Here is a 20,627-nt window from a genome sequence, read left to right as displayed (position 1 = left end):
ATCTATCGATCGAGGGCTGGTTACCCATCATAGTTTCCCCTTTTAATGTCAGTTGTATGTATCCCTCCAATGGGCTACATCATCATCATAACCCTTATGTTTGCATCCCAAACTGGTACCATGGAGACAATCATTATCAGGTCCCTTTACATTTTGTTAGTGTAATGACAAAGTGTGCAGGTAAAAACAGCATGTAATTAGGAGTCCAGGTTGTAGACATAAAAATTTGAAATCTGAATTTATTTTCCATTAATGGAAACACTACATTTTGTGCATGACATATGCTAGTAATTAATGACCCTATTTGCAAGGTTTTGCCTAAGTAGGGGGAAAATGAAACTGGTTACATGTCTGTGGCCAGGAATGAGAACCCTGGGTGTCAGGATGAAAAAGTGAAGTGCTTGAAAAACATTTTCTTACTGTGGGAAATATGTTGCCCAGGATTGAGGAGCGTGAACTATTTTCTTACCTCTGGATGATGAGCTCTTCTGTGTAGACCCTTGCGTTCCAAGCTGCAATGACATTTCCAGGAATTCACTTTCCTCTCTCTGCCAATAAGTTTCTCTTCCTCATTAGTTTATTGCTCAAAGAGGATCGCTTCCAGGAAAGAATTAATATTTACTGAGCATCTCCAACAGTCTGTCGCTGTGCCAAGTACCTTTATGAATGGAATCGTTTTAACATTTAAAATTATTAGTTTCCTGGGTGAGAATATAGAAACTCAGGACATTTACTTACTACAGTTGAAGTCAGGCAATTAATATGTAAACGATTCAAGATTCAAAACCAGGACTGTTTGACCCCAACTACTGAGAGATTTGCTCTTTGGAAGCTTTATAAAGGAAAAGGATCTGAGAAATCTCTTGATGGAAATTTAAACATTGGTAACATTTGCCTTTTTCTGCCTCATCTTATTAGCCATGGAGCCAATTCGACACTTCCCTGAAAAAAAAAGGCTCATGGAGCCTCTTTTATCCATGGGGCACCCATAAACCTTAGGAATGTGTATATCCAAAGTGAGGGGACCCTCTCAAAAATACATAAGCAGTGATTGCCAATGAAAATGATTTGGATGAAAGAGAATCCATAGTCAAACAGAATGCAAAGTTGATTTTCAGTATAATAAGTTTTTGTTATTATGGCTAGTTTGTTTCTTTTTCAGTGTGTTTTTCTAGATTTGTTTTCATGAAATTCCTGCCCGTAGTGGTGGCACTTTTTTTAGCCGAAGATCAGTGATCAGAGTGGACCACAAGAAAGACCATCAGGGGACATAGCACTGACTCCTCTAAAATGGCCATCCCAAAAGAAAGCTCACTCTCCCATTGGTACAGAGTCCAGTTGGATCTACAGGAGAAATATTTTATTCATTCAAACAACGCTTAGCACCTAAGTGCCAAGCCAGGCTGTTTACACAGTTTTCTGGTCTATCACAGCTACCCCGATCCAGTCATGAGTGCTGGAAGATATCAATAGTGGGTGTTAAATATTCTGGTGGAAGGATTCCCTGAGCCATAGAATAACCATAGTTTTTATTATGTTATTTGACTCCAGTAACAACCCTGTGAGGCATGCTTGAAATCAACCAGGGTCCTCATTTTAAAGATGAACAAGTAAGGCTCTAGACAGGAAAACTGATTCATTTTAAAGCATGTAATTAGTGTATGCCCATGAAGAGACTTTCAGTCCATTTCTTTCCCACCTCTTCAACTAATCTTAAATCCATATGTGTAACATGTTTGTCTAGAAGAACTTTTTAAAAAGTTCTTGAGATTCTTGAGTCACCTGTGTGGCTCAGTCGGTTAAGTGTCTGACTCTTGATTTTGGCTCAGGTCACGATCTCACAGTTTGTGAGTTGGCCCCACATCGGGCTCCTCATGGACGATGCAGAGCCTGCTTGGGATTCTCCCTCACGCTGTCTCTCTCTGCCCCTACCCACTCCCTCCCCCCTCAATATAAATAAATAAACATTAAAAGTTCTCAAGATTCTACTGGTCCATCACTTGGAGATGGTGAATGGTCTGGTCAGCTGGGGTCCTTGATGAGCTTTTATGTCACAGTTTCAGTGTGTCTTAGGGGACTCACTTGTTCAGAATATGAAACATCTTTCAATCACATGCCCGTGTCCTGCTCAGCTCCATGTTTTCCATTAGTGTTTGATTTTCAGTCACTATCATGTGTAAGCCAGCATGCTGTAACCTGGAGGCACACTCTTGGGTGGATGGCACATTGACGAAGAGATTTTAAATCCTGCCTTCCACGGGTTTCCAAAAGCAAAATACCCAGTTTACATTCCCTCCAAAACAACACCCTGGGTGACAGGATGCGACCCAACAGATAATCTAAGTGAATGATCTTTTGGGGATGTTGCATGTATCAGAGAAGTGTATTTGGCCAAACAATTGAATTAATTTGCTTTCCATTTTAGATTTTTAATTTTTATTTTTATTCATAGTGGCATTAGTGACATTTCAGATCATTAAAATGGGGTAGATGTTGTCACTTTTAATTTGTGGAAATCCTATTTGAGCTCAAAAAATGTATGAGAAGGGAAAGAAATAACGTATTTTGAAATAATTTATTTATATGTGAATTTTTTTGTATTTCTTAAGCGTAGAAACAGGGTATAGGCTAGAACAGGAAAGAACGGTCAGGAAGCAGAATTTTCAGTTAACAGTCTTTTGGGCTAGTTTGTTTTTATTTTTTCATGATTTTCCATACTATGTGGAATTTTTTTCCAGTGATAAGAACAATATATGCCAGTCATACTAAATTCAGAAAATATAGAAATGAGGGCTAGCTGTTCTGCCTTGCTTTGTTTGAAATGCTGGCAACAAAGGACAGAGAATCTGTCGCGATACAGCTCGCTAAAAACCAATGCACACACACACCTTACCTTCTGCAACACTCAGAATATCTGCTCATCCCTCGACTGAATCTGCCTTTTATATTTAATAAACTTTATCTCACAGAAGATGTATTATATTTCCTTTCACCTAAAATATACCCATTTAAATTTGAGATTCTAAGGTATTTCTTCCTACAACAAGAGCTAATTCATGGTACTGTCGATCCATTCTAAACCTGCTAGCTTTTGGGCCATCATGTTGCCCATACATTCATATTGCTCTAAGTTACTGATCCTAAACTGATATACAGAGGCAAGCCATGTTGAGGATGTGTGTGTGTGTGTGTGTGTGTGTGTGTGTGTGTGTACACATAATTTGATAGAACATATTTAAAATTTCACCTGTTTTATAATTACCAGTGTTGTCCCCCCAGAGCACACCAGCCTGGAGGGGCACCTGAGTGGTCCAGTCAGTTAAGCAACCGGCTCTTGGTTTGGGGCACCTGGGTGGCTTAGTCAGTTGAGCCTGCAACTTGGGCTCAGGTCATGATCTTGTAGTTTACAGATTTGAGCCCTGCGTCGGGCTCTGTGCGGACAGCTCAGAGCCTACAGCCTGCTTCGGATTCTGTGTCTCCCTCTCTCTCTGTCCCTCCCCAACTCATGCTCTCTCTCTATCAAAAATAAATAAACATTAAAAATTTTTAACATATAGTCTGGAAAAAATGTTGGCTGGTATAGATATGCAGAAAACATGATGAGGAAGTAGTTGGGGGCATTGGTTACAAAAGATTGAAAAATATATGGAAGCCAACATCGGGAATTTTGGTTAAACCTTTCTCAGAACACAGTTATGCCATTTATTCAAAAAACATTTCTTGAATGTTTCTTGCGTGTCCATCCCTGGAAAGACAGATGAATGAGATGAAGTCCCCTATTCTTAGAAGTTCACAATCTAGGCGAGGTCAAAGTGGTTATGTCAACAAATAAAGACAGAATAGTGGGGTGTCAATTTCTATAAGAATATACAGTGTTGGGTGCCTGGGCACATAAGTCGATTAAGCGTTTGACTCTTGATTTTGGCTAGGATCGTGAGATGGAGCTCTGTCTCAGGCTCCACGCTGAGTGGAGTCTGCTTAGGATTCTCCCCCCTCTCTGTGCCCCTCTCTCATTTGTGTACATGCTCTCTCTCCTCTCTCCCTCTCTCAAAAAAAATTAATAAATAATAATACATAGTGTTATGGATCACAAAGGAGATGTTGGGAGGGGTCTAGAAAGGCTGCCCAAAGTGGTGGCTTTTGGGTTCAGTTCTGAGGCTTGAGGGGTTTTCCTCCCATGCTCATAGGAACAGCTTTCTGGGGCAGGAGAACAGTGGGTAAAAAGGCAGTGGGGGAGGTGTGGTGTGCTTGGGGAACAGAAGCCATGTCTGCATGTCGGGCTGAACTGGGGCGTGTGGAATGGATAGGGTGTGACCCTGGAAGGCAAATAATGTCTTAAGAATGGAGAAAAATCTAGTGGTTTTTGGTAGGGCTGTGTTGTGTGGACAGCAGAGAGAATCTGGAATTATTTTAAGCAGGAGGCATGACATGTTTAACTAGCTTGTGGATGGTGCTTGAATTTCAAAGAGACTATAAACCTGCTACCGGGTTTTTATAAAAAGTTCCTCTTTAAACATATATTCCTTTAGGACTTATGAGTGGGCTCACAGTATGGGCAAGGTTTGCATGTGAACTGGAAATGTCTTAAAACAAACAACACAAAAACAAAAGCAGACAAACAGAAACTGGCCAAAGGCTTGCCATGAAGTAGTAAAGTGCAAACATGAAAAAGATTTTTCTGTTCGTTTCTTCTCACACTCACTTATATATTTAATTATCTCCTATACTCCCATAGAGTATGTGGTCTGAGCCCACACTTTCTTGTGATATCTGACGAAAGGGGCAATACCTTATCAGAAAAGAGTGTGCTTAACTTGTCCGTGGGGACAGGTGCATCTACCCCATATTAAAAAAAAGAGCCAACGTCTGAGTTTGGTTCCAAAATATGGAGACATTATTCTGCAAGGCCAGATGCCTGTAGCTTCTACAGATACCTAGATTAAGGATTCTGGCTGTTGACCTTGATGATGAGAAGTTCAGCCTCACGTCTGCCAAGCTGAATGCACAAATATTCATGCCGTGATTCCAAAGGTCTCCTTTCCTCCAACAGATAACACTGCAGGGGTGTATGCCCGGCGTGGAGGCTTCAGTCGGCAGAAGCAGGATCTGTACCTCCTGCCCATCGTGATCAGCGATGGCGGAGTCCCTCCCATGAGTAGCACCAACACCCTCACCATCAAGGTCTGTGGGTGTGATGTGCACGGCGTACTGCTGTCCTGCAATGCTGAAGCCTACATCCTGAACGCCGGCCTGAGCACGGGGGCGCTCATCGCCATCCTCGCCTGCATCGTCATTCTGCTGGGTAAGCAGACTCCTCTGTGGCCTGCAGGAAGGGTTTTGCAACCAGATGCCCATCCTGGAAACATACACTTCTGGAGTGCAGGCTGGTTAGCAGAACTATACCAAGGACTGTGGCTACAATTTGAGACAAGATGGAGGTGGTGTCTGCTCCTGTCCATTTTATGATTTGGGTGGCAACTTGACAAGCATTTTGAGCAGGGTCGGGGAAGGGTTCTGATGAGCAAATTGTCAGGCACTGCAGGACAGCACAGCAGCAACCAGCCGGGGGTGCTGTAGGGGGACATCTGAGAAGGTTTTGCAAAAGAGGAATTCAGGCAGAAGTGTGGGATATGAGCAGCAGTTTGCCTTAGAAGATGAAAGAGAAGGGGCGCCTGGGTGGCTCAGTCAGTTAAGTGTTCGACATTGGCTCAGGTCGTGATCTCACGGTTCATGAGTTCGAGCCCTGCATCAGGCTCTGTGCTGACAGCTCGGAGCCTGGAGCCTGCTTCAGATTGTGTGTCTCCCTCTCTCTCTCTGCCCCTCCCCTGCTCATGCTCTGGCTCTCTCTTTCTCTCAATAATGAATAAACGTTAAAAAAAAAAAAAACATTTAAAAAAATAGGAGGAAAGAGAAGAGTTAGGGACAGAAGGGGTAATCATGAGGCCACAGACAATGTCTGAAGGACTTAAGGAAATGGATGAGGTTGGCCTGGCCAAGCTGGATCTTGACTCCTCCTCTGATTATCTGAGAGCAAGCCTCAGTTTTTGGGGTCCCCTGGGAGGCTTTTCCTGCACTTGCAGGCTGAGTTAGCTGCCCCACTTCTGCATTTTCATGTCCTCTCTGGTTTACTCTGAAAGAACAGCAGTGTGCCCATGCTAAGAACATTTACCGTGGCTGGCCTTCAGCAAGATGAGATCACGTGGGAGAAAAATCAGGACTCAAACCCAAGGATGTCTGACACCAAATTTATGCTTGTTCCATGATGTTTCATTCTCCACTGAATGAGTAGGCGGCCCAGCTGCACAGCGAACAGCCCCTGAGTTCAGGTCAACAAAGAGTTCTTGAGAATTATCTGGGTACCAGGTCCTGTGTTCAGCCCTGGGGGATAAAGAGAAGAATCAGACGTCATCTTTGTCCTTGACCGTTCACAGTCTATCAGGGAAAATACGAGTGAACAGATAAATCAGAGGCATGGGGTGAGTGCCATGATAGGGACATGAATAAAAGTTGATGGGGGCACACAGCAGGAATTGCCTCACATTGACTAAGGTCAGGGACATCTTCCTAGAGGAAGTGACATACTTGTTGGATGCTGAAGAATTTCCCAGATGGTGAGAGAGACTGGGATGGATAGATTATCCAAGCAGAGGGAACAGAATGCCAAAGAGCTCGAGGAAATTCAGAGTCTGGGGAGGGGGAGCCAGATATGTAAAACAAATTATAAGTTATGATGATAGAAGAATGGGGCCAGGTGGGTGGTGGAGTGCATGCCAGTAGCCGTGTCTGGTGTCAGAATGAGATGCCAAGATAGGTTTCCATGATGAGAGAGAAGAGTCAGCCAAACAGGAAGTGGAAAGGAGTGGTCTGGGCGTAGGTGTTGTCAAGAACAAGGCACAGGGGAGGGACACTGCTTGGTGAGCGCTGGGAGCCGGTCACAGTCCACACAAGGTCAAACCCTCAGCCTTGCATCTCCCAGTGATGATACACCGACTAGGGCTCCCAGACCACCTGTCAGATTCAGCCACAAACATTTTCTTTAGTCTAGCCATGGCAGAGCGTTCTCATGGAATATTATAGAAACCTCTTGTAGCGATGCTAGGTTGCCTGAGCATAGTCGAATCACCTCTCCCAGGGAGGAGATGGAGCTGTTCCTCCGGGCTTCAGCTGATGCTGTTTCCCTATATGCAAATAAAGAGGAGATTTGGCTTCTGGGGGTCATTATAAACTTCCCCTCTTCCATACGGTGGTCTGAAGAGAACCCTGCCACATTTATAAGATTTCTTATTAAGGTAGAGTAGGACTCCTGTTCATTCTTCCCAGCCCCCAGCCCTCTGGGCAGGAACTAGCATCACCTCTTATAGAAAGGTAGGACTGAGGTCTCTGAACGTCCTCGTTCATAAACTTTGGAGAGACAGCTGTCTTCCGTTGGAAAACGAAACCGACATAAGCCATTTTTAAGAGGCTGCAGACCAATATATTTAGAATCTTCCCAATTCTGAGGAACATGACTTCCAAATAGCATTGGATTCATTTGTAAAAAGCTCAAAATAGTTCCAACTTGCCAGTTTGTTTGGGTATCATCTTTTCCTGGCGGCATTTTGCAGAGGAAGAGACAGGTGGAGGGCAGTTTTACACATCTTTGGGGATTCCAGGTAAAGCTCTCATTTCACACAGTGATAGACTGGTTCCTATTCTGAAGCTTGTACACACCATGTCTTACAGTAAGCAGAGTTCTCCTGGTGGTGGGTGGGGAGAACCCAGAAATACTGGGCTTGACCTATGCTTACTTTCTTGTGCTTTCCCCATAGTCATTGTAGTGTTGTTTGTGACCCTGAGACGGCAAAAGAAAGAACCACTCATAGTCTTTGAGGAAGAAGATGTCCGTGAGAACATCATTACCTATGACGATGAAGGGGGCGGGGAAGAAGACACAGAAGCCTTTGATATTGCCACCCTCCAGAATCCTGATGGGATCAATGGATTTATCCCTCGCAAAGACATAAAGCCCGAGTATCAGTACATGCCTAGGCCTGGACTCCGGCCAGCACCCAACAGTGTGGACGTCGATGACTTCATCAACACGAGAATACAGGAGGCAGATAATGACCCAACTGCCCCTCCTTATGATTCCATCCAAATCTATGGTTACGAAGGCAGGGGCTCAGTGGCCGGGTCCCTGAGCTCCTTAGAGTCTGCCACCACAGATTCAGACTTGGACTATGACTACCTACAGAACTGGGGACCTCGTTTTAAGAAACTAGCAGACTTGTACGGTTCCAAAGACACTTTTGACGACGACTCTTAACAATAATGGTACAAATTTGGCCTTAAGAACTGTGTCTGGCATTCTGAAGAATCTAGAAGATATGTAAACAGGTATTTTTTTAAATCAAGGAAAGGCTCGTTTAAAACAAGCAAAGTTTTACAGAGAGGATGCATTTAATAAAACTGCAAGGACATCAAAGTGGTAAATACTGTGAAGTACCTTTTCTCGCAAAAAGGCAAATATTGAAGTTGTTTATCAACTTCGCTGGAGAAAAAAACCACTTGGCGTACAAAATATTTAAGTGAAGGAGAAGTCTCATGGTGAACTTACAATGAAGGGAAATCGTTTATGTGTTATGAACATCTAAGTCTTTTCTTCTTCTTCTTCTTCTTCTTCTTCTTCTCCTTCTTCTTCTTCTTCTTCTTTTTTTTTTTTTTTATTTGTCAAAGAAGCTTCCAGAAAATTAGAAAGGACAACAGTTCTGAGCTGTAATTCCGCCTTAAACTATGGACACTCTATATGTAGTGCATTTTTAAACTTGAAATATATAATATTCAGCCAGCTTAAACCCATACAATGTATGTACAATACAATGTACAATTATGTCTCTTGAGCATCAATCTTGTTACTGCTGATTCTTGTAAATCTTTTTCCTTCTACTTTCATCTTAAACTAATACGTGCCAGATATAACTGTCTTGTTTCAGTGAGAGGCGCCCTATTTCTATGTCATTTTTAATGTATCTATTTGTACAATTTTAAAGTTCTTATTTTAGTATACATACAAATATCAGTATTCTGACATGTAAGAAATGTTACGGCATCACACTTATATTTTATGAACATTGTACTGTTGCTTTAATATGAGCTTCAATATAAGAAGCAACTTTGAAATAAAAAACAGATTCTTTTTTAATTCTGGGTTTCATTCTTAACATTGAAACGTTTAAGTATTTCTAATGACCCATTTATATTTCTAATTTAAGATAATTGTGATATTTTAATAACCCTATTTATGAGATGTTGTAGTCTGCTGCTTTTATTGTTTATTTAAAATCAAGTATGTTTTGCAAATGTTGTTTTTTTTTTTTTTCAGACAAGATTCTGTAACATCGTTTAAAGCTTTCTTGTACATTCTCAGTGTTAGCTTCCTGGCTTCTCTTTGCACACATCTTCTGAAAAAGAAGGATGCGAAAGATCTAGGTCAGTCTCTGATTTTGCAATACTTGTTATATAATAGGCATTTATCTTGTATATCAGTAATTCAATGGTTATGAGAGATGAATCCATGAGGAAATGAAATGATCAGACCTCTAAAGTTCCAAGATGTAGATTTTATGCCCGATACTGAGCATTTGGGGGTTGGGCGAGGGAAGGGTCAAAAATAGAAATATGCTACATGTAGTTATCAGACATCCGATGTTATTCTATTTTTCCCTACTTTGATCTTGCCAGGCTCTCATAATGACTCTGACAGTTGAAACTGCTTATATTTCCCTCCAATGAATTTCAGTCCTCTTAAAATAATGTGGCATTTTAAATTTTGATGAAAGAAAGAGCAATTCATTTCCAAACCTTAAAATATGCTTTGGCAACAAGCTCAGAATGAGGGCAGGGACCCTGGTGGATTCTGAGGGTCAGTGCCAGTATGCCTGCTGTCTCTGGAAGTCCCATCTGGCTGCCTGGGGATTGGGACTTCCGTGGAGGACATTACACCTGTTCAGCTGGGCCAAAGGTCAAAATGTAGCAATACTCGGGGAAAGACCACACAAAGTCATGCTACAAGTGTTCTCCCTCTTTCCCCTTAGAAACAGGGCACATGCTTTCTCTTGGGTTGCAGACAATTTTTAGATTATCTTTCTTTTTTTTACTTTATTGTGAAACTTTGTTTCAAGCATTTCTTGATATCCTGCTACATACTATTTTTATGACTCAGTCAACATGCCTAAAAAGAGAAATGTTTATATGAAGTGCTCACTTTCATTTTACTTTGCATTTAAATCAAATTGAACACTTCAGTGGAATAAATTCTGTGGACAATGTCACTTTGGAATCTTTCATTTCAATGAAGGATTGCACATTCTCAATACTTCCATAAATTGCAGGTTCTGTTCATTTTTTATATAGTTTTTGTAATCCAAAGAATATTTTGCTAGATTTGCACAGATCTCCAATTGAATTTGAAATAAAGAAATAATGCAAAAGGATGAATAGCACTTAAACAAGAATACAGCTGTAAGTAACCCCATCACCATGGATGATCCTTTTTGTCTAGGAATGTATTTAGATTAGATTTGACAACTACATTTTTAGATTTTTATGTTTAAGTTTAAAAAAAAAGGCTGTCTAATTTTCAATAGTTAAAATACTTGTTTTTCTGTTTTTCTTTTTTTCTTTTTATCTTCTCTTTTTTACTTTAAGCCTCTGTTGTTTGTAGAACCCTCTTAGAAGCTTGGAAATAAAATGTCTTTCCTGCCTAGTGGAGTCCTCTTTCATTTGGAACATATTGCCTTAAAAGCAATCTTAGTTTAAGTGGTTCTTCCTTATTTCGATATAAAGTAATCAGTGCTTTATGACATCGATTCAGCTAAAGAAGGAACACTGTTGTGTTCTCCTTGTACTTGAATAGTGGGCATTGTTTACAATCATCATTCATTCATTCATTCATTCATTCATCAAAATCTTATTTGGTAGACCCTGCTGGTGACATCAGGATGCACAATGAATCTTGCTACCATCCTTGACATTTTTTGGTCCTCCCAGCCCTGTTCCAAAATATCCATCCTGTTGTCTTGTAACCACCTGTTGATTTCTGTGCCTACCCACCTCCCCAGACAGTGCAACAGGATACTTTCTCTCCTTCAGGTTTGAGGAGACAACATATATAAAAGACACACAGGAGATGGTGAGATGTCGACCGTGAATGGAGGAGGGTAGGCCAATTGCAGCAGTTCTGGACAGATCTTGTGTTTAGCTAAATTGTATCTTAAGAAGCCAGTGTTCCCAGGGATGGTGGGGAGGATAAGAGAGAAGATGATCTGCAACGCTTGGAGAAACTTGCTGAAGATACACATGCACGGTGCCTAGAGAGTATTGCTTTGTACATCAGGTGGGACCAAGTCATTATTTTTAGTCGGTCCAATTCCATTACTTTATTGTGTATCCTTCACTTATTTTTGAGAGCCTCTTCAGGACAGTGATGGTGGGTGGAAGGTCAGAAGTGAGTTGGGATCTCTGAGCACAAGTGTATCTGGCAGGCAGTGTGGAGGACAGATTAAGAACATCTAAATAACCGACAGGGTATTTATGAAAGTCAAAATAAGATAAAATGAGGGCCTCAAATAAGTCAGTAGATAGGGAATGGGAAAGAGGCAAGGCTACTCTACTTCTGTGCTGCCATCAGCCGGGTCTAGACCATCCTCACCTGTGACCTGGAACACCGAGACAAACCCACAGCCATTCTCTCTGACTTCCAACCTCTTCTCCACAAAGAAGCCAGAAAGATATTAACACACAACTCAGATCACATGACCCCATAACCAAACCTCTTCACTGGCTTCCCAAAGTCCTCAAATACATTCCAATTCCATTATTTTGTTGCTTTACATGACCAGAACCCTGCAAACCTATCAACTTCCTCTTACCCCGTTTTCCTTCCAGGCACTACATTCCAGCCACGCTGGCCATCCATCAGTTCCCTGCACAGACCAAACGGGACCCTTTTCCATCCAAAGTGGAATGTTTTGCTAGTTTCCTTTGTATCCATTGTAATTCTTTGAACTTACTTTACTTACTGGCCTTTACTGTGTGTGTGGGTCTGACTGACACAGCAGAGTGTAAGCTCCAAGGTGGAAAGGATCGTGTTTTCTTATTGTATGCCTAGCTCTTTTCATTGTGCCTGAAACCTAATAGGTACACAAGCAATATTTCTTGAATGAATGATGGCATATCAATAAAGCAGATAATATCCAGATTTGGTGGCTGAGTAAAGAATGCCGGTCTGATTTTATGCTTCCTCATCTGAGAAACTGAGTGAACTGTGATCTTGGTATCTGTGGTCATGAATCCAAAAGGAGAAGTGGGTTTATGGGGAAAAGCGTTGAATTAAGTTTGGATTGGACTTGTAAACTGGAGACGTCTGTGTCAGATGGAACGGTCAAGCAGGTCGTCAGCAGTAGGGATTTGCTGGCTACAGAAGAGGGAGCTGGGCATGTAGAGCAGAAGTCAATGAGGGCAGTTTAAGTCGACTGAGTGACTGTATTTCTAACCGGGTTTCACTGTTCTCTGCCAACTTAAAGGGCTATTTTGATGGTGAAGTAAATAAGTCCCTCTGGTGACTACAAGTAATTCTGACTTTAGTTTTATTAATAAGGATAATTAGTAAGCGTAAACCTTATCCATGTATGTCAAATGCCTTGAAAAATTAGAAGAGCATATTAATTAATTCGCTAATTCTTTTCTTCGATTAGTGAGGCTTTTTTGAGCTCACACTTTGTGGGAAAGCATGCATTAGATGTGAAAAATTGATGTTATTCCTGTGAGAAGGCAAAGTATGGGATACCCTGCCCAGGTTACACTGTCAGAGATGGTGAATGAGAGGTTACACAACTCTCCCAAGCATCGGCAGGAAGTGGTTGTCAAAGCTGGATGGGAATGGGTCCCATTTCTTCCACCTTGGTCCAGGGGCTTATCCTTTAGGTGAAAGAGCCAACAACAACGATATTCTTCATCATCAGTGATTCAGCTGAGACACTGGCAGTTAAGATGGGATGGACACTCCCCACCTCCTTGGGTTCAGCTTATTACTTTGAACAGCCATTCACCACAGAGTGGGACGACAGGATCCAGTCATACCTCGGATTGCCTAGCCTGCCTTCCACGTCCACACCAATAGATGGGACAAAACCGTGCATTGTTTCTCCTGGAGTTTACATGTCTCTACAATGTAGATGTTGAAAATCAACTATAAAAAAACAACAACTAATTAGGCACTTTACAGCTGTTTGTATTATGATTCACACAGAAGTTTCGTAGTTTATGCTCTTGATGTGATTAAAATTGTGTTAAAAAAAAAAAAAAAGTCCATGTCGGGAGATTGTTAGGTCCCAATGGCCTCAGAGTGAAAAGTGAAATTTTATTTTGCAGACTAACTCAACTAATCATTTTTAATGATTTTCTCAAAAGGGCCTTTTTCATTCCACGTGTCTTTATACATTTTACACATGATGTTTTAGTTCTCTGTCACTTTAATCTACTAACTGCCACTACTTGGCTATCTCTCACAGGCTTATCGAAGCAACATGCCCCTCATACTACTCAGAGCCCAAATCATCAGCTCAAGAGTGAAAGCAACAAACTGCTTCTTAGGTGTGGCATTCGATACATGCCTCTGTGTAAAAAACATGGCTCCAACACTCACTAGCTGTGTGACTCTGGACAGGTGTCTTGAGCTCTCTGAACTTCATTTTCCACAAACATGCAATGCAACTAAGAATTTCCACAGTTTCAGTGGTGGTAAAGAATCAATAAGCTCCTATTTCTAGAGCCACTGCCAGTTCCCAGAAGAGGGGAAACACTCCATAGAAGGGAGCAATGATATGGTTAGTGTCCATATTCTTTTCCTTGTCCCAGGTTTCAGGACAAGGTTAGGGAACAATTTACCACCGCATGCTTCCCTTTTCTCCCTCTGTCTCCTGAGCCAACAATAGAACATAGCTTAGCATGTGGTAGTTTAGTTCAGGCAGAGAACAAGAAAAAGTTTCCTACCATCAGAAAGAATTTTTTGTTTTAATTAGACTAATTATCTGATCGGTGCATTCACTTCTGTTTGATTACAATATATAGCATAAAACTGGCAAAGCAACATGTAAAATAGCTTTTAAATATCTTATTAGAAGACAATAAGTAAATTTACATGATTATGAATTGTATTTAACTGGATAGAAACTATGTATCATATGGTATTTGAAACTTGGAAGAGCTTGTCAAGAACTGCAAAAACTGACATTTCTAATATAAGGAATTTCATATTTGATGTATTTTTGCTCATTTGCTGAAACAACGGTGCTCCTTTTTTCGTAGACATAATTCTCTGAAAATGTTTAGATTTGCAGACATATAATTTCATTAGAATATTTTTCTTTCATAACAACTCTGCTGACTTTAATTTAACCACAATTTTTACCTCACTTAGCACTCAGAAAAACTGGAAATTATTTAATGCTGTAGTAAATTTCACCTTAAATTTTTTTTTCAAACATCTAACTGGGATGTGAAAGAAATAGTAGTGCTTAGAAGTACAATTTTCAAATAACATTCTGTTATGAATAGGTAAAGAGGTGGTCAGTTTGATGATGCTGACCTAGCAAACTAGATAAGCCCTCGTGTGGGGCACCCACTTTTCCTTTGTTACATTTTGGATTTCCAGCACAGAGAAGGCACTGAGTAAATTCTCAGGGTAGGACTGTAGGGATGGATGGATAAAGGGAAATAAATTCTTATATTCTAGGTTTTTCAGAATTCTAAACTCCTAGAAATGGACAAGAGAATTCATCTGGGTGCCTTCTTTGCTCCCACACCCATGTTTTGATAGCATCATTATAATGCTTTGAATTTAGATTATTTTAAATGTTTATTTACTTATTTTTGAGAGACAGAGTGAGAGAGAGAGAGAGAGAGCATAAGCATGGACGGGCTTCTGCTCCAGGCTCTGATCTGTCTGCACAGACAGAGTCCCACACGGTGCTTAAATCCACAAACTGCAAGATCAGTACTGGAGCCGAAGTCAGACACTTAACTGACTGAGCCACCCAGGCACCCCTTCAATTGAGATTTTCTGTGACTAGATATTCCTCCCAGGACAGTCACCCAATGCACACTCAGATCAAATTGGACCCGATGCACAGAACAGATGGAAGGGCCTTCAGATGATGTGTCTGTCTTGCTAGTCCTGAAAAAATTTGCTTAATTTTTGCGGGTCTCGTTTTCCTTATATGACAGGGATATGTAATCTCTGTCTGGCATGGATCCAAGAATTCCAGGAATGGATGACCTACAACAGGAAATTACCTACATATATAAATAAATTGTTGCACAGATGAATGATTTTATTGTTGCTGTGCTTGGTGTTATTTGGGCTTTTTTCTACGGTAAATTGAATCTTTCCAGCATCTACAAGTGATTCAGTAGTTAACCTTAGATCCAGAAGCAAATTTAAGGGGCTCTTTGGATTCTCCTGGGAAGACTTAACCCAGTGGCCCCAGGGTAGGCTTTAAAATGGGGACTGAATCTTGTTGTGCAGGGACTGCCGCCCTAGGGCTTCTCCCAGGCCAGCAGTCCCCTCCCCAGCAGGGAAATAGCGACTCCTACAGGCAAGCTATGAGGAATCTTGATCCCAGTGGCTCACTGTTTTCCAAGTTTGGAATGTGCATTTCTGCATTTCTGGTGGTTAGAAGGCATGGTTTTTAAGATAACATTGAATAACAATACATTTTAACGGGAGAAAGGTGTTCCCTTTCAAATTACTAAGTAGATAATCTGCACACAATTCTCCCTCTGTATGGAATCCATTACCCCTTAGGGTGGCTCATTCCGTGACCACCCAAGCTAAAGCAGCCTCTTATTCCCTGTCTGCCATATTGCCCTCTGTCATTCTCTGCTGAGTGACAAAGACGGTCTACTCTGACCAAACTTCAATCAGGATCTTCTGAGTCCTCTGTCCCACTAGGCCTGAACTTGGCCCTTCTTCCCTCTTTGTAGAATCTCATTTCAGCAAGAATCCTGAAGAAGTCAGTGTGGTGAAAATTCCCTACCCTTACTATCTGGCTACTCTCAACCTTAATCACCCTAGCCTATCTTCAGCAAGAATCCTGTTGACTCAGCCTAGCAAGAACCCCTCTACCTTGATATTTCCTCTTAGTAATTTTCCATCCACGGACCCCCATCTGCTTCTTGGATGTAAATCCCCAGCTGTCCTTGTTTAAGCTGAACTTGAACTTGAGTCCATGTTGTCTCCCCTGGTAGAAAACCCCACTGCAGTAGCTCTACATGAATAAAGTGTGCCTTGCCACCTTTAACAAGTGTCATGAATAATTTTTTCTTTAACAAGAGCACATAGCACTTTCTGATAGTTTTATCTTTTCAATGCATTGTTTACTTAAAGTAAATCTGTTTACTCTCTAGACTGTAAGCCCCATGGGGAGCAAAGACTGTCTTTTTCACTGTGTACCCCAGAGCCTAGAACAGAGCATGCTACGTTGTAGAAATTAAATAAACAACTTCTGGCTTCTTGGGGGTGTTGGCTAAATTTTTATTGCTTGCTCTAATGGAATAAGGGCTAGTTTGAAATTGTAGGTTTAACTGATGTAGATTTCCTTTCTGAAAAGGGAAATAAAACCAGTAGATTACAGTCTTCAGCAGCAAATCTAGTAGCTAGAATTTAACAAAATGGTTTTCTTTCCATGTATGTATGTGCAGTTACCTTCTGTACTATGGGGGGGGGGGTTTCCACTCATGGCAATAACACAACGTTTCCTTTTAAAATTGTGATATTGGGATTTATAATGAGAAATGTTATGTTTAATTTTCTTCCCCTTTCTGGCAGCACTCCTAAACCCTTTGAATTTCTTAAGTGATGAGAACAACTAAGGTGCCTTGTTCAGTTAATGAGATGACTTTCGGACCCCACTTAAGGATGAAGGATAGTTGCCAAGGGAACCAACTGCTTGATTAAACGGTGGGAACTTTACGGCTCCCTGCCCAGACCTCCAGGGAGGGAAGAAGGGCTGGAAATGAAATCAGTCACCAATAGCCAATGACATAATCAGTCGTGCCTGTATAATGAAGTCTCCATAAAAACCAAAAGGACGGTGTTCAGAAAGCTTCCAGATTGGTGAACACATGGAGATTTGGGTGGAGTGGCCACTCAGAGAGGGCATGGGACTCTCGAGCCTTTTCCCCATACCTTGCCTTATGTATCTCTTCCATCTGGCTGTTCCTGAGTTATATCCTTTTATGATAAAACAGGATTGTAGTAAATAAAATGTTGTTCTGCTTTCTGTGAGCCCCTCTGGCATATTAATTGAAGACAAAGAGGAGGGTTGTCAGAGCTTCTGATCTATAGTCAATCAGAAGCACATGTGACAACCTGGATTTGTGACTGGCATCACATGTTGGCATGGTGGGGTAGGGACAGTCTTGCTGGACTGAGCCCTTAACCTGGGGAATCTAACACTGTTTCCAAGTCAGAATAGTGTCAGAATTGAGTAGGACACCCAGCTGGTGTCTGCAGATTGTTGGTGGGGTAATCTCTCTGTCCCCCACATTAGAATTGGGTGCAGAAACATTTCAAAATACATCCATTTAGATAAAAGACGAACCACTTAACATAAATATAGATTACATAAATAGTACATCTGTTACTCAGGTATATTGACTAGGCAGAGGATGGGTGGTGAAGGGTGATACTGAATTCAGTGGTACCCTGGGGGTTTGGACAGCACTGATGGTGTGCAGCCAGCTCATTTAATGGCTGAGAAAACTGAGGTTCTACAAGATAAGTAAACTTGTTTCAAGAATCAGAGGATAGAGAAGAGAACCTGGAAAGAAAATATACTTCCCCTGCTGGTGACCTAACTGTGAGTTCCAGGAAAACTCAGTTCCAAAGAGTTACCAACTACCATGGGTGGTTATTCAGGGTGGTTTTCTGAGTGTCCAGGTACAGGAACAACCTTCCTGCACACACACCATTGCTCTTCTTACATTTCACCTCCTCAGAAAGTTCTTCATTGATCACCTTACATAAAAAAGGACACCGAGTCCTTGTTACTGAGTCCCCTTCTAGCTACTCACCTCATTTGTTTTCTTTCTCTGCATTTACCACTATGTGATATGATAATGAATGCCTATGGTATGCACTTAGTGCTTGTGTCCCCTGCCCCACCATAGTGACAGTCCCATGAGGACACTGGCTCTGTGCTCTTCACCTCTGTACCCCCAGAATCCAGAATATTGCCTGGCATATACGGGGGCCCAATAAATAACTGAGGAACAAACCAATAAATAATGATAAGCATTATCAACACTAGGCTTTTTAACTCAAAGTTTGAGTGAGATCAGCTTCCTCTTTCAGTCCTATTTGTTAACAGCAACCATGTCAACCAAATGAGGATCAGAAAGGTTATAAATGTGTTGCTCTAATATAGGGATTTCAGATACTCCTAGGTAGTAGTTGATCAGCTATCATTAAACCCTTATGGAGGTTTCCCTCTAGCTTTTCCAGCATCTGAAAAGCTCCTGCACCAAAAGCTGAGCATCTTTAGTGCTAAGAAAAAAACTCTAAATGAAGGAAATACAGCCATATGTGAGTTGCACAAAGAGATCTTCTGGCTGTTTTTGCTCAGGGCGCCAATGTTCAAATGAAAGAAAGTGTCAAAATCCCATTCAAGGGACCCTCAAGGATGTGGAGAGCTTTGCCATGAAGTGAGTTTCTAGTTAACGAGATAGGTTTTTGTTTTAACTATGATGGATTATTAACCCCAGACTAGTTGGCAGAAAGGGAACTAAAATAGTTGCTAGTTATTCTGCTAAACATTTAACGTCTGCTCTCACCTGTAATGGTGTGCAATGTGCACATGATTCTCATGCTCAGAGATCAAATGGACAATAGATTGGCAGCCTACTATGTTCTAGAAATGGACCCATTTAATATTCAGAGTGATTCCCTTTCAGTTGTTCAACATTATGGATAAAACTCCAAATAAAGAATATACTTAGATACTACTGACTATTGTTTTTTTTTTTTTTAATTTCCAGCAAGATAACTGAAGTCCTGAAGATCCAAATGTCTCCTAGCTATTCTTTTGTTTATTTGTTTGTTTATTAGAAACAAGTAGAAGCAGGCACTTATTTGGAGTATTATCAAAAACCCCGGTGACCGCATGTCCTGGTTCTCCCCAAGCCAGTCCTACTATTTGTAGTTGTACAGTAATTAAAAAAAAATTTTTTAATGTTTATTTATTTTTACGAGAGAGAGATAGAGTGCGAACAGGGGAGGGGCAGAGAGAGAGAGGGAGACACAGAATGTGAAGCAGGCTCCAGGCTCTGAACTGTAAGCACAGAGCCTGACATGGGGCTCGAACTCACAAACTGTGAGATCATGACCTGAGCTGAAGTTGGACGCTTAACCTAATGAGCCACCCTGGCACACCTACAGTAATTTTTAATAGTGCTCCCTTTCCTTCTTCAAAACGACCCTTTATGGGTAATAATCTTTATGGTGACCCTACCAATAATTTTGTCCCAGTGTGTAGACAGTGTGATAGGTTTTCAATGGCTCAGAGTGACTTTTCCCACAAGTGCAGAAAGGTGATTAGCGACTCTGGGAAGGAAAGAAAAGGAACATAACTGTGATCTTATTTATCGTAGAGAAACACTCTAACATATCAGCTTCTCCTCTTTGCAGGTTTAAATTTTAAGGCTGATTTAAAAAAAATAAACTTATCTCTCTTTCCTAGGATATAAAAATACTGAAAATAAATAAAAAGAATATTGGCTTCATACTGTTTATACATTTTATGTTCCTTGTTTCACTTATTATAGGAGAAATATTCAATATCAACAAAAGAGTTTAAAAAACACTTAAATAGCTGCACAATATTACATTGTATAGATGAATGACCACTTACTTGTTCATTAAATTATAATATTTATTAAATGACTTATAACTGGACACTTCTCAGTGCCCAGGGAAAACAACAATAACAAAATAGACCAAGTCCTTGCCTTCAAATGGATTAAGTTCTACTTCGGATGATCAAGTGGTAACTAAGTCCTGACACAGGCATATAGCTTCATAGGAAACTTAGTAGGACAAATGATTGCTTTCTCCAACTAATAAATGTTCACTGGCTTTACCATTGTTGCCATTCTTGATGATGTCTTGCCCTTATCCCAGACCAATTGATTCAGAGAAGGATGGTATTTACACATCTGTATTTTTTAAGCAGTGCCTTACCGAATTCTTTTGGAGCCAGAAGTAAATGGGAAAAAAATATTAATATCTCTACTACCTTTATTTTAAAAGTTGATATTTTCTTCATCATGTATTTTTTTTGCATTCGTTTTGATTTTCTGAAAAAAATTGCATTAACTTCTATTTATCTTGATAATTGCGTTTTTGTTGCTCCCTTAAATTTTGTACCCAAGGCCAGTGCCTCAGAGGCAACTCCTCCCCGCTGAGATTCTAATGCACTCATGGTAAAGACTGACCAACCTGTTCCACTGACTGGTCTAGGCTAGCACATCTCAAATTTCAATGTTCATGTGAATCAATTGGGGATTTTGCTGTAAACTGACTCAGTGGG

General features: G+C 40.9%; 1 protein-coding gene across 12 annotated transcripts in view; it reads left to right on the top strand.

The window, feature by feature from the left end:
- The window catches only part of CDH11 (cadherin 11), a 176,381-nt gene that overhangs the window by 142,453 nt on the left and 13,301 nt on the right, over positions 1 to 20,627 (top strand). For 3 of the 12 annotated variants that reach the window (XR_006211756.1, XR_006211757.1, XR_006211761.1), the window contains exons 12-14: positions 5,051 to 5,302; positions 7,809 to 8,376; positions 9,362 to 9,468. Coding sequence is in view for 1 of the 12 variants with exons in the window: in XM_042968688.1 (XP_042824622.1) it covers positions 5,051 to 5,302; positions 7,809 to 8,305 (749 nt within the window). In the remaining 11 variants the exon portion in view is untranslated. Of the gene's footprint in view, positions 1 to 5,050; positions 5,303 to 7,808; positions 9,182 to 9,361; positions 10,739 to 11,130; positions 11,183 to 16,867; positions 16,951 to 20,627 lie in introns of those variants that run through there. The other 9 variants (XR_006211751.1, XR_006211753.1, XR_006211752.1 and 6 more) reach the window with 7 other exon arrangements.

This window comes from Panthera tigris, chromosome E2, assembly GCF_018350195.1.
Source record: "Panthera tigris isolate Pti1 chromosome E2, P.tigris_Pti1_mat1.1, whole genome shotgun sequence".
In the NCBI taxonomy this organism is placed as follows: domain Eukaryota; kingdom Metazoa; phylum Chordata; class Mammalia; order Carnivora; family Felidae; genus Panthera; species Panthera tigris.
This window is presented reverse-complemented; position numbering and strand designations above follow the sequence as displayed.